Source organism: Diachasmimorpha longicaudata, chromosome 2, assembly GCF_034640455.1.
Source record: "Diachasmimorpha longicaudata isolate KC_UGA_2023 chromosome 2, iyDiaLong2, whole genome shotgun sequence".
In the NCBI taxonomy this organism is placed as follows: domain Eukaryota; kingdom Metazoa; phylum Arthropoda; class Insecta; order Hymenoptera; family Braconidae; genus Diachasmimorpha; species Diachasmimorpha longicaudata.
In genome coordinates, this window is record NC_087226.1 from 9173500 (window position 1) to 9190878 (window position 17379).

A 17379-nucleotide genomic window follows, 5' to 3' on the forward strand; every position below is an offset into this window, starting at 1 on the left:
TTCACTGTTCAACTGCTATACAAAATTAGAATTGAATTAATCCAAGTCATAGGAAAATAATTCATAGGAAAGGCATTCACTTCTTTATTTTCCCTAGAACAATTAGGGGGCTAATTTTGAGGAAATTCTAGGCTGGATAATTAGTCGTACAACAACGTCATTTATCAACTCCGATAAAGCAAATAACGTGAAAAATATCTCATTAATGATATTTATACGGAAATTTAAAAACCTTTCCCAGTGAGCAATGCAAATTGCAAGAAATGACTCGGAACCTGTTTACTACTATTAGATTGTTAAGTACCACATCTATTCATTAATTTATCAAAACGAGTCTTTGAAATATCATCACAAGTACGACATTCCCGCCACTGCCCTTTGTCTGCGCCTGCTCAGTTTCCTCCAAGTCAGCTGATATGTATTTACTATCCATACAAAAGCGAAGAACAGTCGCACGTGAGGTTTATAAACTATTTATTTTATTTCAATTATGATAATCCGTTTTATCAAAAAATCCACGTGAAACCATCAAAATGGAAACCACTGGTAAGTCCAGCAGATCCAAAATTTACATGTGCACTGGGGTTATGGCTGGGGCAATCAATGCTTTTGGGGTTGTTAATTAACAAATTCGAGACATACATTGTTCTCTTTAAAAAATAATTAACAAATAACAATAACAATCATTATTGATAATAATACTTTAATTAGAGATATACTATTTTTGCATACATTATTTTTTCCCTTTCGATAGTACCAATAAGTCTTTTGATTTCATTCTAAAAAAATCTATTTTAGATTTGTTATGGACGTTTTGACTATGTTCAACTCAATTTTGTGCTGAATCGCTTGGGAATTGGGCACTTGGATGTGTTTTAAAAAAACGAGCTAACTAATTCCCCAAGTCAATTTCTGAAAGGACCTAACGCCTCTTCTCTCCTGCGATTTTAGGAGCTGGACACCGCTACAAGTACCTTCTGGCGATTTACATTTTTTGCTCGTCACTCTTCACAATTTCCCTCTTCTTATCCGCATTTTTTCCCCTGAATTACTACACAAATTCGACAGCCTCCGTGGATGACATTCCTACCTCAATAAATGGAATCAAACTGGACACAAATACCCTGTACAAACCTTCAGCTCAGAAAGTGGTCTTCATGGTCATTGACGCTCTACGTTGGGACTTCATAACAAATGCACATAAGACGAACTCGATGCCATTTACAGCGGCATCAATCTCAAACAAATCGGCTTGTCTCATCCAAGCCCGAGCGAATGCTCCCACCGTCACAATGCCGAGGATCAAATCCATGATGACAGGAGCAGTCTCGAGTTTCATTGATGTTGCCCTCAACCTCGGGGAAACCTCCGTTACCAGTGACTCCGTCCTCAACCAAGCGAAAAATCATGGCCACAGGATAATATTTTACGGCGACGACACCTGGATTAAACTATTTCCGAATATTTTTCATCGCCATGAAGGTACGACTTCCTTCTTCGTCTCGGACTTCAAGGAAGTCGATGACAACGTGACTCGTCACATCGGTAAAGAGTTGGAGATCAACAACGACTGGTCGATAATGATACTCCATTATCTAGGGCTGGACCATATTGGTCATACCTTTGGACCCCAAAGTCCACTGGTCCAGCCCAAGTTACGAGAAATGGATGACGTCATCGAGAGGATTTTAAAGAGTATTAATAAGTGGAATAACGATGGTATCCCCGCGATTTTAATAGTCTGCGGGGACCATGGGATGAAGAACTCTGGTGGGCATGGTGGAGCTACTCCAGAAGAGACTCTAGTCCCTTTTGTCGTTTTTGGAGAGAGCTGCCCTGGTGAATCCAGCCAAATCGAACAGGTTGACATTGCGACGACTCTATCCATGATCCTGGGAATTCCGATTCCCCAATCGAACTTGGGGAGTGTCGCCATGGAGATCATCAGAGATCTACCAGATGCCTATCAGCTGTTTCTACTCCATTACAACGCCAAACACATGTTCAGTCACTTCAGAAAATTGTCGGAGTTCGAATCCTCAGAGATTTATGATAACTATTACAAGACAATCAAGTTGCATACCGAATGGTTGATCGGTAAAAATAAGCACAAGGCTGAGCAGCAATTGACGTACATAGTTGATCTCTATGATAGAGTACTTAAGGGAATGAAGGAGATCCTCATACAGAGCGTCATCAAGTACGATCGAACTGTAATGACGTTGGCAATCGTGATGATTCTCCAGACTTTTTGGCTAATTTCTACAAGAAATTGGGGAAAATTCTCCTCGAACAGATGGTTTTTCTACTGGTGGACAATTGGTATCAGTCTCTGGCTGATGCTCAATCATTTACTGTACAATGAAAGTAACGAAGCTTATTTTGAACTCGGGGACCCTTGGATTATAATAATGGTATGCATCGTCTTCACCATTAATTGCTACCTTTGTCAACCAATTCACGAGTTAATTCCCTCCGGTTTCTATTTTGAGCCCTCGAGGATGATGTTCCCAGCTGCTATGGTTTTTTATGGGATTAGCTTATCTAGCAGCAGCTTTGTGGAGGAGGAGCACCAAACTTGGTATTTCTTCTGGGGAACTTTACTGACGTATCTATTATCCACAGAAATCGGAAAGATTTATCACAATTATCGTAATGAGCTCAAGGGCACCGATGTCACTAGTGTTATGAAGATATTGTTCTTGATGACTCAGCACCGAGTTCTCCGGAAGTTGAATAGCACTGGTAATAAGTACGCACATTTGCCGGACATTAGCAACTGGATAAGAGGCCAGGAATCAAATTTAGTTATGAGTCTTACCGTTATACTGTCCCTTGGTTTATTAATGTTCATTGGGATCATCTGCGAGGACAAGAGATCGAGAAAGGTCACGCTAGGGTTTTATCTTACTTTAGGGGTCTGTGTGTACTTGAGACATGCAGCGGATAATTCTGTTGCAAATTTTATTACGCTTTATCCGCCCTCGAAAGGAGTTTACGAGGTCCGATTTTTTTGGGGGATTCTAATGGTATTCTTGGCTTACTCCATTCGAAGAGGAATTCTGTGCTATAGGAATGAGAAGAAAAAATTCCTGCAGAGAGTAATTTTTAGCGTAGTTCAGGTATGGATAATGGTGGTGACGCTTCTTCATCGACCTTATAATATTGTACTAGTTCCCATGGAATTAATTACAATTCTAGTGATTTACGATTTAATGAAAAATTATCGGGATGGAGAGTATTTAATTCATGTGAGTTATTGGGTAGGAAATGTATTTTATTTCTATCAGGGAAATTCTAATAGTTTGGCGACTGTTGATGTTGCTGCTGGATACGTGGGGCTCCAGTCTTATTGGCCTTTTTTAGCGACAATTTACTTGTGCATTAATACATACTCTGCGCCAATTCTAGCGTACTTGATACTTATATATAAAAGTACCTGCAACAATCAGGGAGGTTGTTATAGTAGGGTTGATATATTTTCGATTAATCGAGGGTACTCGATGTTGAGGATTTTCCCACTGGCCGTCTACACCATTATTATTACCATTCACAGGTACCACTTGTTTATCTGGACGGTTTTTTCACCGAAGTTACTGTATGAAGCTATGTACACTGCAGTATCGTTTTTTGCCATGTTTATGACACAAATGTTTTTTTTACTACTGGATGAATGACGATTAGCAAAATTAGCGGAGGTATTCATTAATGATTTTAATATTTATTTCCACCGCTTAAGGTGTCACGAATCACCGAAATTCAGAAACATTTTATGAGGCACAAAATTTTTGCGAAGTTTGCAACGTTTTCTTGATTTACTGCCCTCAATTAAGGGTTCTGAATGGGAAGAATGGGAGAAAGTCCTTCCTGAGGGCGTCTTTCATTAGCCTTACAATGTTGCACTACTTCCAATGGAATTGATTACAATTTTATCGATACTATTTGATGACAATGGCATTTTATTTCTATCAGGGAAGTTCTGATAGTCTGGCGATTGTTCATTTGTTTTACAATTTCTTTGTGTTAATGCGCACGCCGTATACTGGTATACGAAAATATTCGTGGAATTCACAGATTGTTCAATAGGATTAATGTAGTTTCGATTCATAGCGGGGGCTCGACCAAAAGTATTTTTCCACCCACTGTATAGACCATTATTGTTACCCTTGACAAGTACCACTTGTTCATCTGGATGACTTATTCGTCGGTTTTTACATAAAGTTATATATACTGCAGTATTGTTGTTAGTAATATTTAAAATAGAAATGAGTTTTGGATGGATTGATGGCCAATAAAAATTAATAATGTTTTGATGAGAAATGAAGCATAATTGTGTTAAATTTTATTTGAGTCACATCACCATACATTTCTTCAAATACTATTACGGCAGTTTCTCGGGATTCAGAGGACTGACAGATGCAAGTTCCATTCACTTTCAAATTTTTCACTAGATTTTACAAGCACACCAACATAGAAGTCAATACTATCGTCGGTATTACAGGAATCGTCGTTCAGCTGAGGGTGGGGGTAGATCGTAATTAACAAATTCACGGACACATAGTTAGAAGGTAATTAACGAATTTTGAGATGAATCTAATCTCAATCATTTGGGAATAGTTTAGGAAAGTTTAGGAATACATTCGCATAGTTTAGGAACTAATAGTTTATTTATAATTAATGACTCTTTTATTGGCGTATAGTTAGCAGGTGGTAAGTTCGAATCTTAATCGGACTTGCATAGATCGATGTAACATAATTTGGGAAGTCTAAAAAACATTAATTCAGAGTTTAGGAATTAACTGTTATTATTTAATTAATGGTTTTCTAATTGTGACTGGGGGCAGGCTGCGCATGCGCATACGCCCTTACGGCCGAGGGTTTATATGTGTACCATCAGCATCAGCTGATTCGGTATTCACGATATTCAGTAGTACTGACAATATGAAATACTCCTACAATACATTCACTATTACTTCGAATGCTGAATATGTCTTTGGATATTCAGTTTCGAATATTTAGTAGTCGACTGGTAGGGAATCCATACATTTTCTGGTTCGGCGGAACTTGAAACAAGTCTACCAAATTGCAAGAATTTCCGGAAATCTGTAGCACATTCGAGGACTTCTACTGGAACGAAAATGGAGACATTCCCCAATGTTCAGAAAAAATTCCTCTGAATTAAGACTCACGCTCTTCTTAGAAGTTTCTTACTTTTTTCCAGAAAATAGCCGGATTTTCTGGGTATCTCGAGGAAACCAGAGAATTTCTGAAAATCTTCGAGGAAATTCTTTGGATTCTCTTGGAAATATATTTGTAGAATAATCTTGAGTCCCTTGAAATTCCTAAGGACTAGTCGAACATCTCCGAAGCTTTCATGAAGTCTGACAGGGGAAATTTCCTGCATTTTCTGAATTTCCTGGAAAATTTCTGGAAACTCTTCGTGGTACCTTGGAATTCCCAAGGGGGTCTTCCATTGGGGTCTAAATGCTTCTAATATTTCTCTAAGTTCATTAAAATTATTTCGAAATGCATTGAGATTGTTTTGGATTCTCTTGGATCCCTCTGAAATTTCGACAAAGTCGCTTAATCGTTTCGAAATACTGAAAAAGAGCATTTTTACAATATGTTATTACTTTGGACATGCCATAATAAATTATCCAATTCCGTTCATACTTTTGTCCATGCTTACTGAGATGCCTCCTTTACTTGCGGAGAAAAATGGAGAAAAATGAGGAGGAAGGAACGGAAAAGAGCGGAACAGACGCATGATGAGAATGGGGATGATGACTTGGGAGAAAATTTCAAGAGGAACCGGAAGGATGGTGATGATCATTCTGATAATGACTCGGAGAGGAAAAAAGGAAGGGAAAATGTTGCACCGAATCGATCCCGGTTAAATCTATGGTTATCAGACTCCATACAATGAAAAATAATCTGAGTCAGAAAATGCGAGATCAAGGTGATAGAGAAGCATGAGCTTCCTATTGGACTTCGCTCTCTTGTAGTTCCTTAATAAACACAAAACTTGGAGTTGGAGTACGTAAAATAAATTCTGCGCAGTGTAAGTGTGTGCATGACCATCTTTTATTCACATCAGTGAGGTTTCAACGGCGAATGCAATTGTTGAACTATTTTTACGATGGATTCTAGATTAGAGCCTCGCTAATGGAACTCTCTTCTACAAGTTTATATATACGTAATACCAAGTCTTCATTGACTCCACGTATAACAATTTCTGAAGTTAACAAAACAAAAAATGAACACCTTGCGATACTCTTTAGTTTTCCTATGAGAATCTTCTAGTATTACCTCAGAATGTGACTAGCTTAAGAGACCTTTGGGAATTAGTAAAATATTTGTCTTATTTTTACTCAAGAGAAGAATGGGAAATTGCTAAACAAATCTGATTCTCTCATGCCATGTTTTAACATATTGATATTGTGGTTCGGTGGATCACAATTTACATAAAAATAGCCACAAATCATATTAGGAATAGTTGTTTCAATCAGGGATATTGCAATGACTGAAAACGTGACTTAGTTCAACTAATCAATCACAATGTACTCATTATTTAAGACTTTGGTATTGGCAATCCCTGGTCTGCAGAAAGTCCCGGCTACCCTAAAATTACATGAGGGATCACTTGTCTCTCTCAAAAATACACAGTAGTACATGCGTAATTTGTGTGAAATGGAAGAATCAGAAACCAAACTCAGGAATCAACCACTAACGTCCCAACCTCCATCAACAAACAATATTAATTTTGTTACTGTGTCAACAATTCCATCTTCCTGACTTCTCCATCAACCCTCATCCCCAGAAAAGTCTCCAGGAAAAAATCGTGGGACTATTTTATAGTGCCTGCCTAATGAACGAGATCTCTTTGCACTAAGAGTTTATAAATCTTATAATGAGGTAGTTTAACAGTCTTTTCTTTGCTAGTCCTATCTATGTAGAAAAGAGATTGTTTCTCTTTCAGATAGGAACTCGATAAATTGTTAATATTTATCTCTTTGAACTCATTGGCATAGTTTTCGTTCGGAACGATTAGATTTTCTAATACATGTAAATATCTTCTTACTTCTAGTTATTAATTTCTTTAAGACCGAATATACACAGCACCGAAGGGTCGCACGGGGGTGGTGGCAGGAGCAGCACTGCTCATTGTTTTCAGGTCGTCGCACTCTATCCAGTTCCCCTGAAGTCGTCGGACGTATGCTATAAAGTGTCTGGGCTCGAAGTGTATCACTCCTATTAACCTAGAAGTTGTCAACACTATATAAGTCGTGTCATGGTAACCACGCAGCAGTCTTTCAATTTTTCACATTATACCCTAGCAAAGCCTGAGAAAAATGTCAAGAAATTCGATATCTTAACTAAAACAGTTCAGAACTCCCATCAACAAGAGTTTTCACCGAAAGCAACATAATTATTGAGATTTCGTATTTTTTAACAGATACTCCCGGCGATGGCCCATGTATAATGCCTGAGTATATAATTGGGAGTAACACTAGGGATCTCGAGACTATCCACGTATATAATCTAGATTATTGTTGATTTTCTTTCCAACTTTTCCTAAGCATTTTGTTTTTATCACTACGCCAATTTATAAAGCAGCTGACGGCGTACATAAGTCTCACCCGACCAACCCAGTGTCAAATGACATGTTTATTCTCACCTGTAAACTTTACCCAGATTCAAATGAGTAGGGAAGTCCTCCAAACAACAGCCAAGACTTGTTCCACGGGTAATGTCCGCTACGTCCAGTTCAATGAATACCGTGTCCTGGCAGTTCAATGTTACTGTTATGAGTCCGCCACATCCGAGTTTCTTGCATTGTTTTACATGAATAATTTCGATGGCCTTCTCCAGATTCCTAAAACCATGCTCACAAATTGTTTGGTGGCTTACAATCAAATACGGCACATTAGTCGTTTGACCAATGGAACAATAGATATTTGAACATTCCGTGGTTCTTTTAGCTACTGGCTCGCCGAAGAAATGTTGCCAGACATTGGCTAATGAGTCCTCGGCATTTAGGGTAACTGGTGTCAGTCTCGTGGAATTTTTAGACGGACGTAATTCATAGTGAGCAGCTAATAGAGAACAGCGTTGTTGGAGAACTTTCACCAAAGATCCGTGTTTCAGGAACTGTGTCAGGAATTTGAATAATCCTACCTCTGAGGATTCCACCATGGTACGATAATCTTCATTATCATAAACTGCATAGAGAAAAATGTGGACGAAACTATCGAAGGCACATGTATTTATGACGTAGATTCCTATTCCATTCAGTTTGACTACGGGACAGTGTAGACCATTCTGTAGGAAATGACGAGGTTTCCTGACACTAGTCTGTCTGTTCATGTCTGCGATCTCTGGACATGGTTCAAAGTAGCCACCGCGCTTCCTCTTTCTCCGTGCTTTGCTCGATCGATGGGGATTTGGCGTCAATTCTCGAGGATTTCCATTCACTTGGTCAATTAAGAGCATCTCCAGAAGCTGCGATGAGTCATTACCATTCAAGTCCAAGAAAGTACTGGAAAATTGAGGTTGTTCTATCACTGGCGTTGATGATTCTGGTTTTGAGGGATTAGAATTATTAGTTTTGTGTTTAGCGTCAATCAATGGTTGATTATTATTGTTGTCTGCATGAGTTTCATCAAGTAGATCTCCTCCAACAAGTTTTGGTAATTCAGCATTTTCCAGCCCAAAAATATCACAATCAATTTCTTGTGTGTACAATTGAGCGCCGAATGATTCTTGTGATAGCTCCTCAATTTCGATGTAAGCATCGCCACATTGCCATAAAAATCCATTTTTATCATTCTTAATCCCTCGCCATCTCATTTGAGAACGAAAGTCTGAATCATTAATGAATTGGACGTCTTCTGAAACTACATTCGATTCAGGCTGAAGAACATCTGGAATAACCTCATCCTTGGGTTCAGGCTCAAGAACATCTGCAATTACCTCATCCCTGGATTCAGTCTCAACTTCTGGAATTACCTGATCCCAGTCGCTTTTCTTCTCTTTTTCACTCTCTAGATTCCCTCTATCGACCTTCTCTTTCCTCCTTTCATTCTGATCTGACTTAGTGGCACCATTTTCTCCAATCGGCTCCTTCTCGGGCTTCATTCCCTCACATGTATCAAATGTCTCGTGTGCAAACTCTATCAAATTGGCTCCTAATTCTCTGACTCCAGCCGAGATGTCATCTACATGAGCTCGAAAGAAACGATTACAGCTGACAGGTAATTTCGTCCCTTCAAATAAACGATGTTTGACCTCATTAAAATAACCCTCCTGCGCCGCAGTCGAGGCATGTGACTTGTCCATTCCCGGCGGTAGCACAGCAGAGCTCCACAGAACAAATTCTTTACCAATTCTTTCCAACTCTACTACAAGAGGAGGAAGATAGAGTCCGTTCTCTACATTCCCAACGATAGTTTCAGGATTTTCTGGCTTGACGAGAGAAATCAATTCCTTAATCCACTGATGAGTCAGGGTATTCTTCTTGGTAGAAATTTCTTCCGGGAGGTGCTGAAAGTTGGCCGTAATTTCCATCTCCGCGTTCTCACTGTGCTCCTGTAGATTGTCGATTATGAGACCACGTAGAGCAATGTATTGCTCTAGTTTTGCTCGGGCCTGGTCCGCCGTAATTTTTCTTATCCCCAAATGAATACTACGGTGGACCAGTGGATTTGTCTTCTCAGGCAAGTCAATCCCATGATCATTCACAGGCATTAACGCCACGAGACAGATGAGAAGGAAAACGAGTTGGAACTCTTGTATCGACTGGCAGTCAACAAGCAAAGCAATCGTTCTGACATAGAATCGCTTGGCACGAAATTTGTCTCGGTCTTTAAAGCAGTTCCACCTAGCTGCGGCAGCCATGAAATGAGCCACATCGATGCGAATAACAGTCGGAGCAGGGAAAGGTTTGCCCTGATTGTTATTCTCGTCACACCCCCAAGTAAAAACATCATCAACGTATTGCTTAATGGTACGACCATTGTAAACTTGGCAATGTGCCATGAGCAGCGCACGTTCCTGGTCACTGAGAGCTTGTTTGGGTGGTGGTAATCCCAATCTTGTCGCGAGAATTCCCATCCAATACGTGAGGAAAGGACAGTCTTGCTTATCTGCCAAAACTTGCGCAAATGGGAAGGTCTTGTTTTTAAACCTTATGGTCAGTACATAAAGGAATATATGACCTGTGAAAGACCCAAGAGCTTTCTCAAACTTCTTCACCAGTGAGCCTGTTGCATCTGCCATGACGATTGAATTCTTCACTAGGCGACAGTACTCTCTGTATGAGTACACCTGTTCCGGTGTGCAATACATTAAGTGGAATGGGCTCAAGGCTAGCTCAATGATGATGTGGGAGTACCTTGGATCTGCGGTAAGATCTCTGAGTATCGTCAGTTGATCTCTCTTATCCCCCGGGAGGATCCCATCAAGTTTTTGTTGAGCCTCGTATCTCGCCTGGCGATATATGTTGCCCGGGCGAATGTTTGGTGGAACTGACTGGCCAAAATCCATACCTTTACGGAGCAACTCCCGCCGATAGTTTTCCGGCCGTTGCTTCAGTAGCTCTTGAGCCACCTCAGCTCTCTCTGAGCCTCGTAAAGGGCGTTTGACATCTTCGTGTGGCTGACCGCGGGTGTCACGTGCTCGTACCTTCAAGGTAAGTTTGCCATTGACGGGCTGCTCGTTGGCACTGCCGGAGAAGACATTTCCACACTTTTCACTCTTACAGATAGCGTGGAAACTTAATTTGAAAGAGCCATTTTCCTCAACACGAACTTGGGACCACTTCGCAATCATGGCACAAGGGATCTTGTACCTTTGATAGAACGCATTACTTATCACGTAAGGCCAGACACCTGCCTTTAAACGTGTTAGTCCAGGCTCTGACAGATTCTCTGGTTTTATTTTCTCCCAGTCTTCAGGTGACAGGAAGATATCAAATTCTTCTAGACAGGGATCAATGTTTTCAAGCTCAAACACGTGATCAGTAGGATCGAACGAATCATCTAAGAGAGTGGAACATTCAGGGAGAGTGTCATCGAGCTTAGCTCTGCTCCGAGGCCGTGATAGGGGTGGTGGTGTTGTGACCCAACAAATTTTACGAGCCTCCTGCAGGCAACCGTTTTTGTTGTCTCTGACATGAGTGTATACAGAGTGCGCAGTCCACTTCTCCTTGAGCTCCTTACTCATTTCCCTCCATACTTTATCTGATGCCACGGGAAAATCGTTGGTTTGTAATATGTCCATAAATTTGATAAAACATTGTATGGCTTGATGTCGTTGAACCTTTGGAGGACGGCCCATTATCTGGAATACATTCATCATACCATGATCTGCTGATATCAATAACCTTGGATCATAACTTGCAGATATCAATAATCGTGAGATTCATGAGAAAGTGTAGTGAAGTGATAAAGAAGGAACAAAATTTCTTTGCTTCCTGTCCATTTGAATGATGAAGCGACAAAAACCGTGAACTTTTGCGATTCTGCCACAAAAAGTGAAATTAAAGTCAACAATGAAATGTTCGTGAAGAATCAGTTATAGTGAGAAGTCGAGGGACCGTTTTGCTCTACATTGACTTCATTTTCTGAGAAAAGGTTTTCACCGTGCATACACTGCCCTTCGACATAATTGAGTACGAACTGCTAGATAATTTCGCTGGCACGCAATAATCAATCAATTTCTCCTCATACAATTAAAGCTAAAATCAGAGAAGGTCAGGTCATCGTCGCGACTAATAATCCAGATTCTAACCTATTTTTGTAAATCATCCTTGTCATCGAGTGGATACTCACCTGGTCTCAGAGGCTTGGGTTTTAGGATAATAAATGTACACTTCCGAGGTTTTAGCAGATTCTGTTGGACACAGCAACACCGGCCTATTGCATTTTTATTGGGAAAATCGGAGACGTGGGATGATCAAATGAGTTTATCTCCATTGAATTATGGCCGGTGAATGTGATTGATTATCGATAGAGCGTTTATGACAGGGAACCATACGTGCTCCCAAGGTGGCGTTGAGACCATACCACTTATCACACGAGCCTCGTTTGCGATCATTTTATTATTAATGATAATTATGAAACAAAGGGTACAATAGTTCTTAATACCAATTGGTTATGTATGTTCTCGTTCCATAGACAAGTGATTCAAAGTGTGCAAAATGCTATCAACAGATCAAAACATTCGCCATAACCTCCAATTGATACACTTTGACGTAATCTACTTTAATTAACATGCAATTAAAATTGAAAATATTAAACTACTTAATACTTATCCAATTTTCCAATCTTATTGTAGGAGTATTTCATATTGTCAGTACTACTAAATATCGTGAATACCGAAACAGCTGATGCTGATGGTATATATATACCCTCGGCCGCAAGGGCGTATGCGCATGCGCAGCCTGCTCCCCAGTCACAACTAGAAAACCATTAATTAAATAATAACAGTTAATTCCTAAACTCTGAATTAATGTTTTTTAGACTTCCCAAATTATGTTACATCGATCTATGCAAGTCCGATTAAGATTCGAACTTACCACCTGCTAACTATACGCCAATAAAAGAGTCATTAATTATAAATAAACTATTAGTTCCTAAACTATGCGAATGTATTCCTAAACTTTCCTAAACTATTCCCAAATGATTGAGATTAGTTTCATCTCAAAATTCGTTAATTACCTTCTAACTATGTGTCCGTCAAATTCGCAATGTACAATCGATTTTCGTTCAAAGCGATCCTTTATTGAAATTAATTTAGTAATTTTTAATTTTCGTCGCCTACTATCATGTGAATATTTTTTAATTTTGATAAATTATTGAATACAGATACAAAGAAAATTTTTACTGTCGTTGGTAGAATCTATTTTAGGGAATCAAGTAGAAAATATAATTGATTGCTGTCGATAAATTACGTATTTGATGATCAGCAATAGTGGAGGTAGAATTGAAATTTAATAACGACTACCACGCTCCCTAGTATCTTATCGATTCACTTTCTCAACAATGGTGATGTTGGTGTAAAGAAAAAAGTTCTCTTTGACGTGCATATCCAGTTGTATGCCATGGGCTAACCTATATGTGAAATGAATTGATTAATTGTGATAGTTTCATGTGCAGCTTATACGTACGAGTTATTATCGTTATTGAAAAATTAAAAATTTGAAATAATGTATACGTGAGACGATTTTATCTCTGGCGTGGTTGACAGCTGACGTCAACTGTCCATTTAAAATGATTTTTAAATTATGAAGAAAAAAATTGCAATTTGAACTTTTTATTTATTCCTTTCAACTTCAAAACGGAAAGATTTTAATAATAGTTATGTATAATTTTTAACAGTCATTGTCTGATAATTGTTTTGGCCTAGTGTATATAAATTATATCTAACAAGACATCGTAACAATCGATAGAAGGTTTTACGTTACAAGACAAAATCCAAAGATGTTTAATCGTTTTAAATCAGTATTGATAAATGCGGTGGCGGGTAATGAGCTGGGCTTGCAATACCACAATGATTCCGAAAATGAAATGGCACCCGATTCTATTAATTCTAACGTGGAAATTGAAGCAAAACCGTATAGTAGACCGTGTTTCTTAGGGCTTACAAATGAAGAGACACAGGTAAGTATTTATTCGAATTTAATAATGCTAATATGGCATGCAATGCCATATTAATCATCCTACTATAGTCTTTTTCGCGAACTTAGGTTAGTGCCGATCATAGGGTGAGGCCTATAATAGTACCAAGGGACCTGAGTCGTTTACCATGGTGTGCTGGTTATGCTGAATGCATAAATGCTGGAAAAAGTACATGGAATGAGGATCAGGCAGCAGCAACAAGAGGAGATTTATCACTATCCGACAGTGATGTATCACTACCTTATATCATATTTTCAATGTTTGATGGACATGCTGGATATCAAGTGGCACTCTCCTCTAGATTGCATCTTCATCGACTCATTCTGGTGAATTTTCCAACTCTTGGACAGAAGAAATAAAAAATATCACTCTTGTTATATAAAAATTTAATTGTTAGGAACGACTGCAAGCTATTCCTGGCCATATGCTGCTCAATGACAGCGAAGATAATTTTATAAGGGGAAGAGATCTTGTTATTGGAGCGATTGAAATGGCGTACAAACACATGGATCAATTGGTTGAGCATCAGGCGCAAAACGGTGGTGGTGGATGCACAGCACTTACGGTTTTATTCTTAAATGGCCTCTTGTATGCCGCTGGTGCTGGAGACTCGAGGTTGTGAATTATTATGGATGATGTGTCGGAGATAGAAACGGATAAACATTCGTTTAATTCATTCTTCTTTTACAGAACTGTGCTCGTTTATGGAAACGATCAGCGTTCATTGACTACTGATCATACACCAGACTCTGAGTCAAATCGGGTCAGGGCATTGGGCTCTCTGAAGGGTGGTGAATTATTGAAGGGATATTTTACACCGTTAGAATTTCGTAAACGTCCATTAGAAAGAGAATTAGGTTCAATGGTACTTTATCGAGAACCCTATATGACCGGTTGGACATATAAAGTATTGACACATCAAGATTTGAAACTACCACTTGTATCCGGTCATGGAAAAAGGGTAATTATAGTGCGAAAGGGTTGAATAGACATAAGTATCATTAATTTTTTTTATTAATTAGAGTCGAGTTATGGGAACAATTGGCGTTACAAGAGGATTTGGTGATCATGGATTGAAAGCAGCTAGTACTGGTGTTAACATTAAACCATTTTTATCTTTTCAACCGGAAATACAGTGTCTCAGATTAGATGATTATCAACTGACAGAGAGAGATTGTGTGATAATAGCAACAGATGGATTGTGGGATGTTGTGAGTAATAAGGATGCCGGAACTATACTTAGAAAAACTCTTACACCGGACACGCCCTCACTCGAGTACAGGTATTTCTCCTGCTTAATCGGCTGAATAAAGTTTAGTGATTATGGCAATGGTAATAAAAATTCAATCGTATGCTGTTATCACTGTAGATTGACGATGGGAGCTCAAGAATTGGTACAGGCAGCTCGAGGTCGCTTGATTGGTCGAATTTGGAGGGGTAAACCGGAAAAAGCTGAGGAAAATGAGGAAGAATATTTACCCATGGCATCGGTAGATGACATAAGTGTTATGGTGGTTCCAATTTATCCGTATTTATGTGAACATAGACAATGGGTAAAAAGTACACAGCAAGAAAAAACTTATTTATTGCGAAACGGGCCTGAGTGAGCTTACCTGCACACTCATATTGCAAAAAATATATACAGACTGAGGCTGAAAACATAATAAGCCTTCCACCTGGGAGAGGAAGCAACATTAAGATCTGCTATCATTCCATTATAATGCCCCAATTCTTTGAAACGATTGTGGATATATGACGAATCGTTCATGGAATTATGGAAAAATCAGTTGAGTTTGCGTTAATTTATCGTCACCAACAGATTAAATTTTTTTTAGCACTTGAAAGCCCCCTACGAAAAATATTTCCAAAGTTTTTACACCATGCCACGGAAAATAAAGTGTATGAAAAATGATGGATGCAGTGGCGTTTAATCTAAAATGTGCAGCTACATGAATTATTCAATTTTATACATTCCATTTTTCGAACAAATATCAAATAAACTGACAATGAATTAGTCGTCAACCAATATGGAAATTTACAACTCAACATGACTTTGATAATTCATTGAATAAACCCATAATGTTAGTAAATAATGTAAATAATTAATCGATCAGGGGCAGTGAAAATGTTTATTTTTCTCCTTGTATTTGAGTCTTATATTTGCAAAACCTCAATAAATTGAATAAATTTTGAAGATTTATTTCATTTGTTACTTAGCGCTGTCGTGATCTCAGCAGAGGTATTTTGGAGCCGGGCGTACGTGGATGCGATTCTAAATTCGAATCCTCCAATTGATGCATAGTCCCTTGGGAATTTTTCGACTGCGATTCGATGCCGTCGATTATTTCATCTAGAATGCTTTTAAATTCTGCCGTGCACTGTATTTTATCGTTATCGGGGCTATAAGCGGTGGCAAATATTTCATTTATTTGCAGAGATGAATTCTCTGTTTCGTTGATACCAACCGATACAATGTAAAATTGACTACAATTTTCCGTATCGAAATTCAATACTCGACTAGCCTGCAAAATGAACCCACATTATATTCTAAAATACTTGCTTTAAAGCACTGTAATACCTCGATCATTCGATTGATTTCCAGCGGTTTAGAAATCAATTCAGCATATTCCATCTGCATTTGACCGTTCTCATTATCATGTACAATTGAATTTTCCGGAGTTGATGGTAAAGAGCGATTGAACCATTGTAGAATCATAATAACACCACTGAAATGATGAAAGGATTACTCAAACAAAATTATTAATGACAGAACTGTTAATAATAAAGAATAACTTACATAACTATTACGACCAAACCGAGCAATGACACAAATTTCCAATCAATCTGGTCGTCGCTTATTTCATTAATCCATGAAACGAGTTTTTCATTCCATGTTTTATCATTTTTTCCACCAATAAAAATATTCAGTTCCCGGGGGATTTTTTCGCAAATCAAAGAGAGCCATGGGAAGTATATGTCACGAAGAAATTTCCAATTAACCATTTTTAATTAAATTTAAACTTGATGCAATTTTAGTCCATTTCAATGGAAATAACCAAACACATAAATGTTTGATGAAAAACAAAAATCAATCATCGGACATTCTTTTTTTTTTAGGATACAAATTTGATTCAAAATATCATTTCCATGGTATTAGGAAAAATCACAAATATCAATATGAGAGTTATCGAATTCATTGTCCACTCGCCGTTTAGAGCGTCACTGACAAATCCGAATATGACATAGGAGAGAAGTGCACCCATGTGTATCAAATGAACACCATATTACAGTGTTCACTTGTGGTTATTCTTCAGCCGAAGGTCAATAATCTTCTCGGCCAGTTTGAAATGCAACCCCGCTCACTAATAACAATTTATAATTGCTGGAAAATAATGAGAGTTTGGGGAATAATTACAGTCCGTACTTTAACGGTTCTCTGAAATATAATACTTTATCCACTCATGTGAAGTGATGCTTCTAAATTATGCAGAAAGGAGATAATGCCGATGGACGTGACAGGTGGGTGCGAGTTTCGCTGATAAAAAAAAATTAAATCACGTCATCGTTATTTTTATTAGAAATGATCAATCCGATGTTTATCGTGATCAAGCGTGAGATTTTGTTATTTGAAGAAATGGAATGGTTACAAGAAGAGATAAATTTGCGCGATAAGACGATATAGCTGATAACAGCTACCACC

The 17379-nt window shown here is 38.5% G+C and overlaps 5 protein-coding genes across 7 annotated transcripts in view; 3 read left to right on the forward strand and 2 right to left on the reverse strand.

Annotated features, from left to right (window-relative positions):
- Positions 1–17379, forward strand: part of LOC135172709 (ephrin-B2) — a 228783-nt gene that overhangs the window by 27508 nt on the left and 183896 nt on the right. The gene's annotated exons all lie outside the window — the stretch shown is intronic.
- On the forward strand, positions 39–3689 carry LOC135172681 (GPI ethanolamine phosphate transferase 2). Its single transcript, XM_064138928.1, has 2 exons — positions 39–546; positions 952–3689. The coding sequence occupies exons 1-2, from the start codon at positions 534–536 to the stop codon at positions 3675–3677; spliced, it is 2739 nt and encodes a 912-aa protein (XP_063994998.1). The 5' UTR covers positions 39–533; the 3' UTR covers positions 3678–3689.
- LOC135172680 (uncharacterized) lies at positions 2519–12397 on the reverse strand. Of its 3 annotated transcripts, XM_064138924.1 has the most exons (4): positions 11832–12397; positions 11642–11737; positions 7679–11340; positions 2519–7259 (listed from the first exon to the last, which is right to left on the reverse strand). In XM_064138924.1, the coding sequence occupies exons 2-4, from the start codon at positions 11663–11665 to the stop codon at positions 7100–7102; spliced, it is 3846 nt and encodes a 1281-aa protein (XP_063994994.1). In that variant the 5' UTR covers positions 11666–11737; positions 11832–12397; the 3' UTR covers positions 2519–7099. The 3 variants fall into 3 exon arrangements, with proteins under 3 accessions (XP_063994994.1, XP_063994995.1, XP_063994997.1); XM_064138925.1 differs by lacking the exon at positions 11642–11737 and having other exon boundaries at positions 11832–12396; XM_064138927.1 differs by lacking the exon at positions 11642–11737 and having other exon boundaries at positions 12303–12390.
- On the forward strand, positions 12797–15879 carry LOC135172695 (protein phosphatase 1H). The gene is made up of 6 exons (XM_064138962.1): positions 12797–13661; positions 13748–14005; positions 14077–14294; positions 14370–14640; positions 14702–14961; positions 15049–15879. Exons 1-6 carry the CDS (start codon positions 13482–13484, stop codon positions 15284–15286), a joined length of 1425 nt encoding a protein of 474 aa, XP_063995032.1. The 5' UTR covers positions 12797–13481; the 3' UTR covers positions 15287–15879.
- LOC135172717 (uncharacterized) lies at positions 15872–17275 on the reverse strand. The gene is made up of 3 exons (XM_064139014.1): positions 16477–17275; positions 16258–16405; positions 15872–16201 (listed from the first exon to the last, which is right to left on the reverse strand). The coding sequence occupies exons 1-3, from the start codon at positions 16680–16682 to the stop codon at positions 15893–15895; spliced, it is 663 nt and encodes a 220-aa protein (XP_063995084.1). The 5' UTR covers positions 16683–17275; the 3' UTR covers positions 15872–15892.

Bases quoted from the DNA above. Each gene is read 5' to 3' on its own strand.
- LOC135172680 (XM_064138924.1), bottom strand. From the start codon at position 11,665: ATGTCGAAGGGCAGTGTATGCACG. The intron at 11,341-11,641 runs GTGAAAACCTTT...AATGTATTCCAG, and splicing joins CGAAGGGCAGTGTATGCACG to ATAATGGGCCGTCCTCCAAA. The intron at 7,260-7,678 runs GTGAGAATAAAC...GACAACTTCTAG, and splicing joins AATCTGGGTAAAGTTTACAG to GTTAATAGGAGTGATACACT.
- LOC135172695 (XM_064138962.1), top strand. From the start codon at position 13,482: ATGTTTAATCGTTTTAAATCAGTATTGATAAATGCGGTGGCGGGTAAT. The intron at 13,662-13,747 runs GTAAGTATTTAT...TCGCGAACTTAG, and splicing joins TTACAAATGAAGAGACACAG to GTTAGTGCCGATCATAGGGT. The intron at 14,962-15,048 runs GTATTTCTCCTG...TTATCACTGTAG, and splicing joins ACGCCCTCACTCGAGTACAG to ATTGACGATGGGAGCTCAAG.
- LOC135172717 (XM_064139014.1), bottom strand. From the start codon at position 16,682: ATGGTTAATTGGAAATTTCTTCGTGACATATACTTCCCATGGCTCTCT. The intron at 16,406-16,476 runs GTAAGTTATTCT...TCATCATTTCAG, and splicing joins GGTTTGGTCGTAATAGTTAT to TGGTGTTATTATGATTCTAC. The intron at 16,202-16,257 runs GTATTACAGTGC...TTCATTTTGCAG, and splicing joins AAATCAATCGAATGATCGAG to GCTAGTCGAGTATTGAATTT.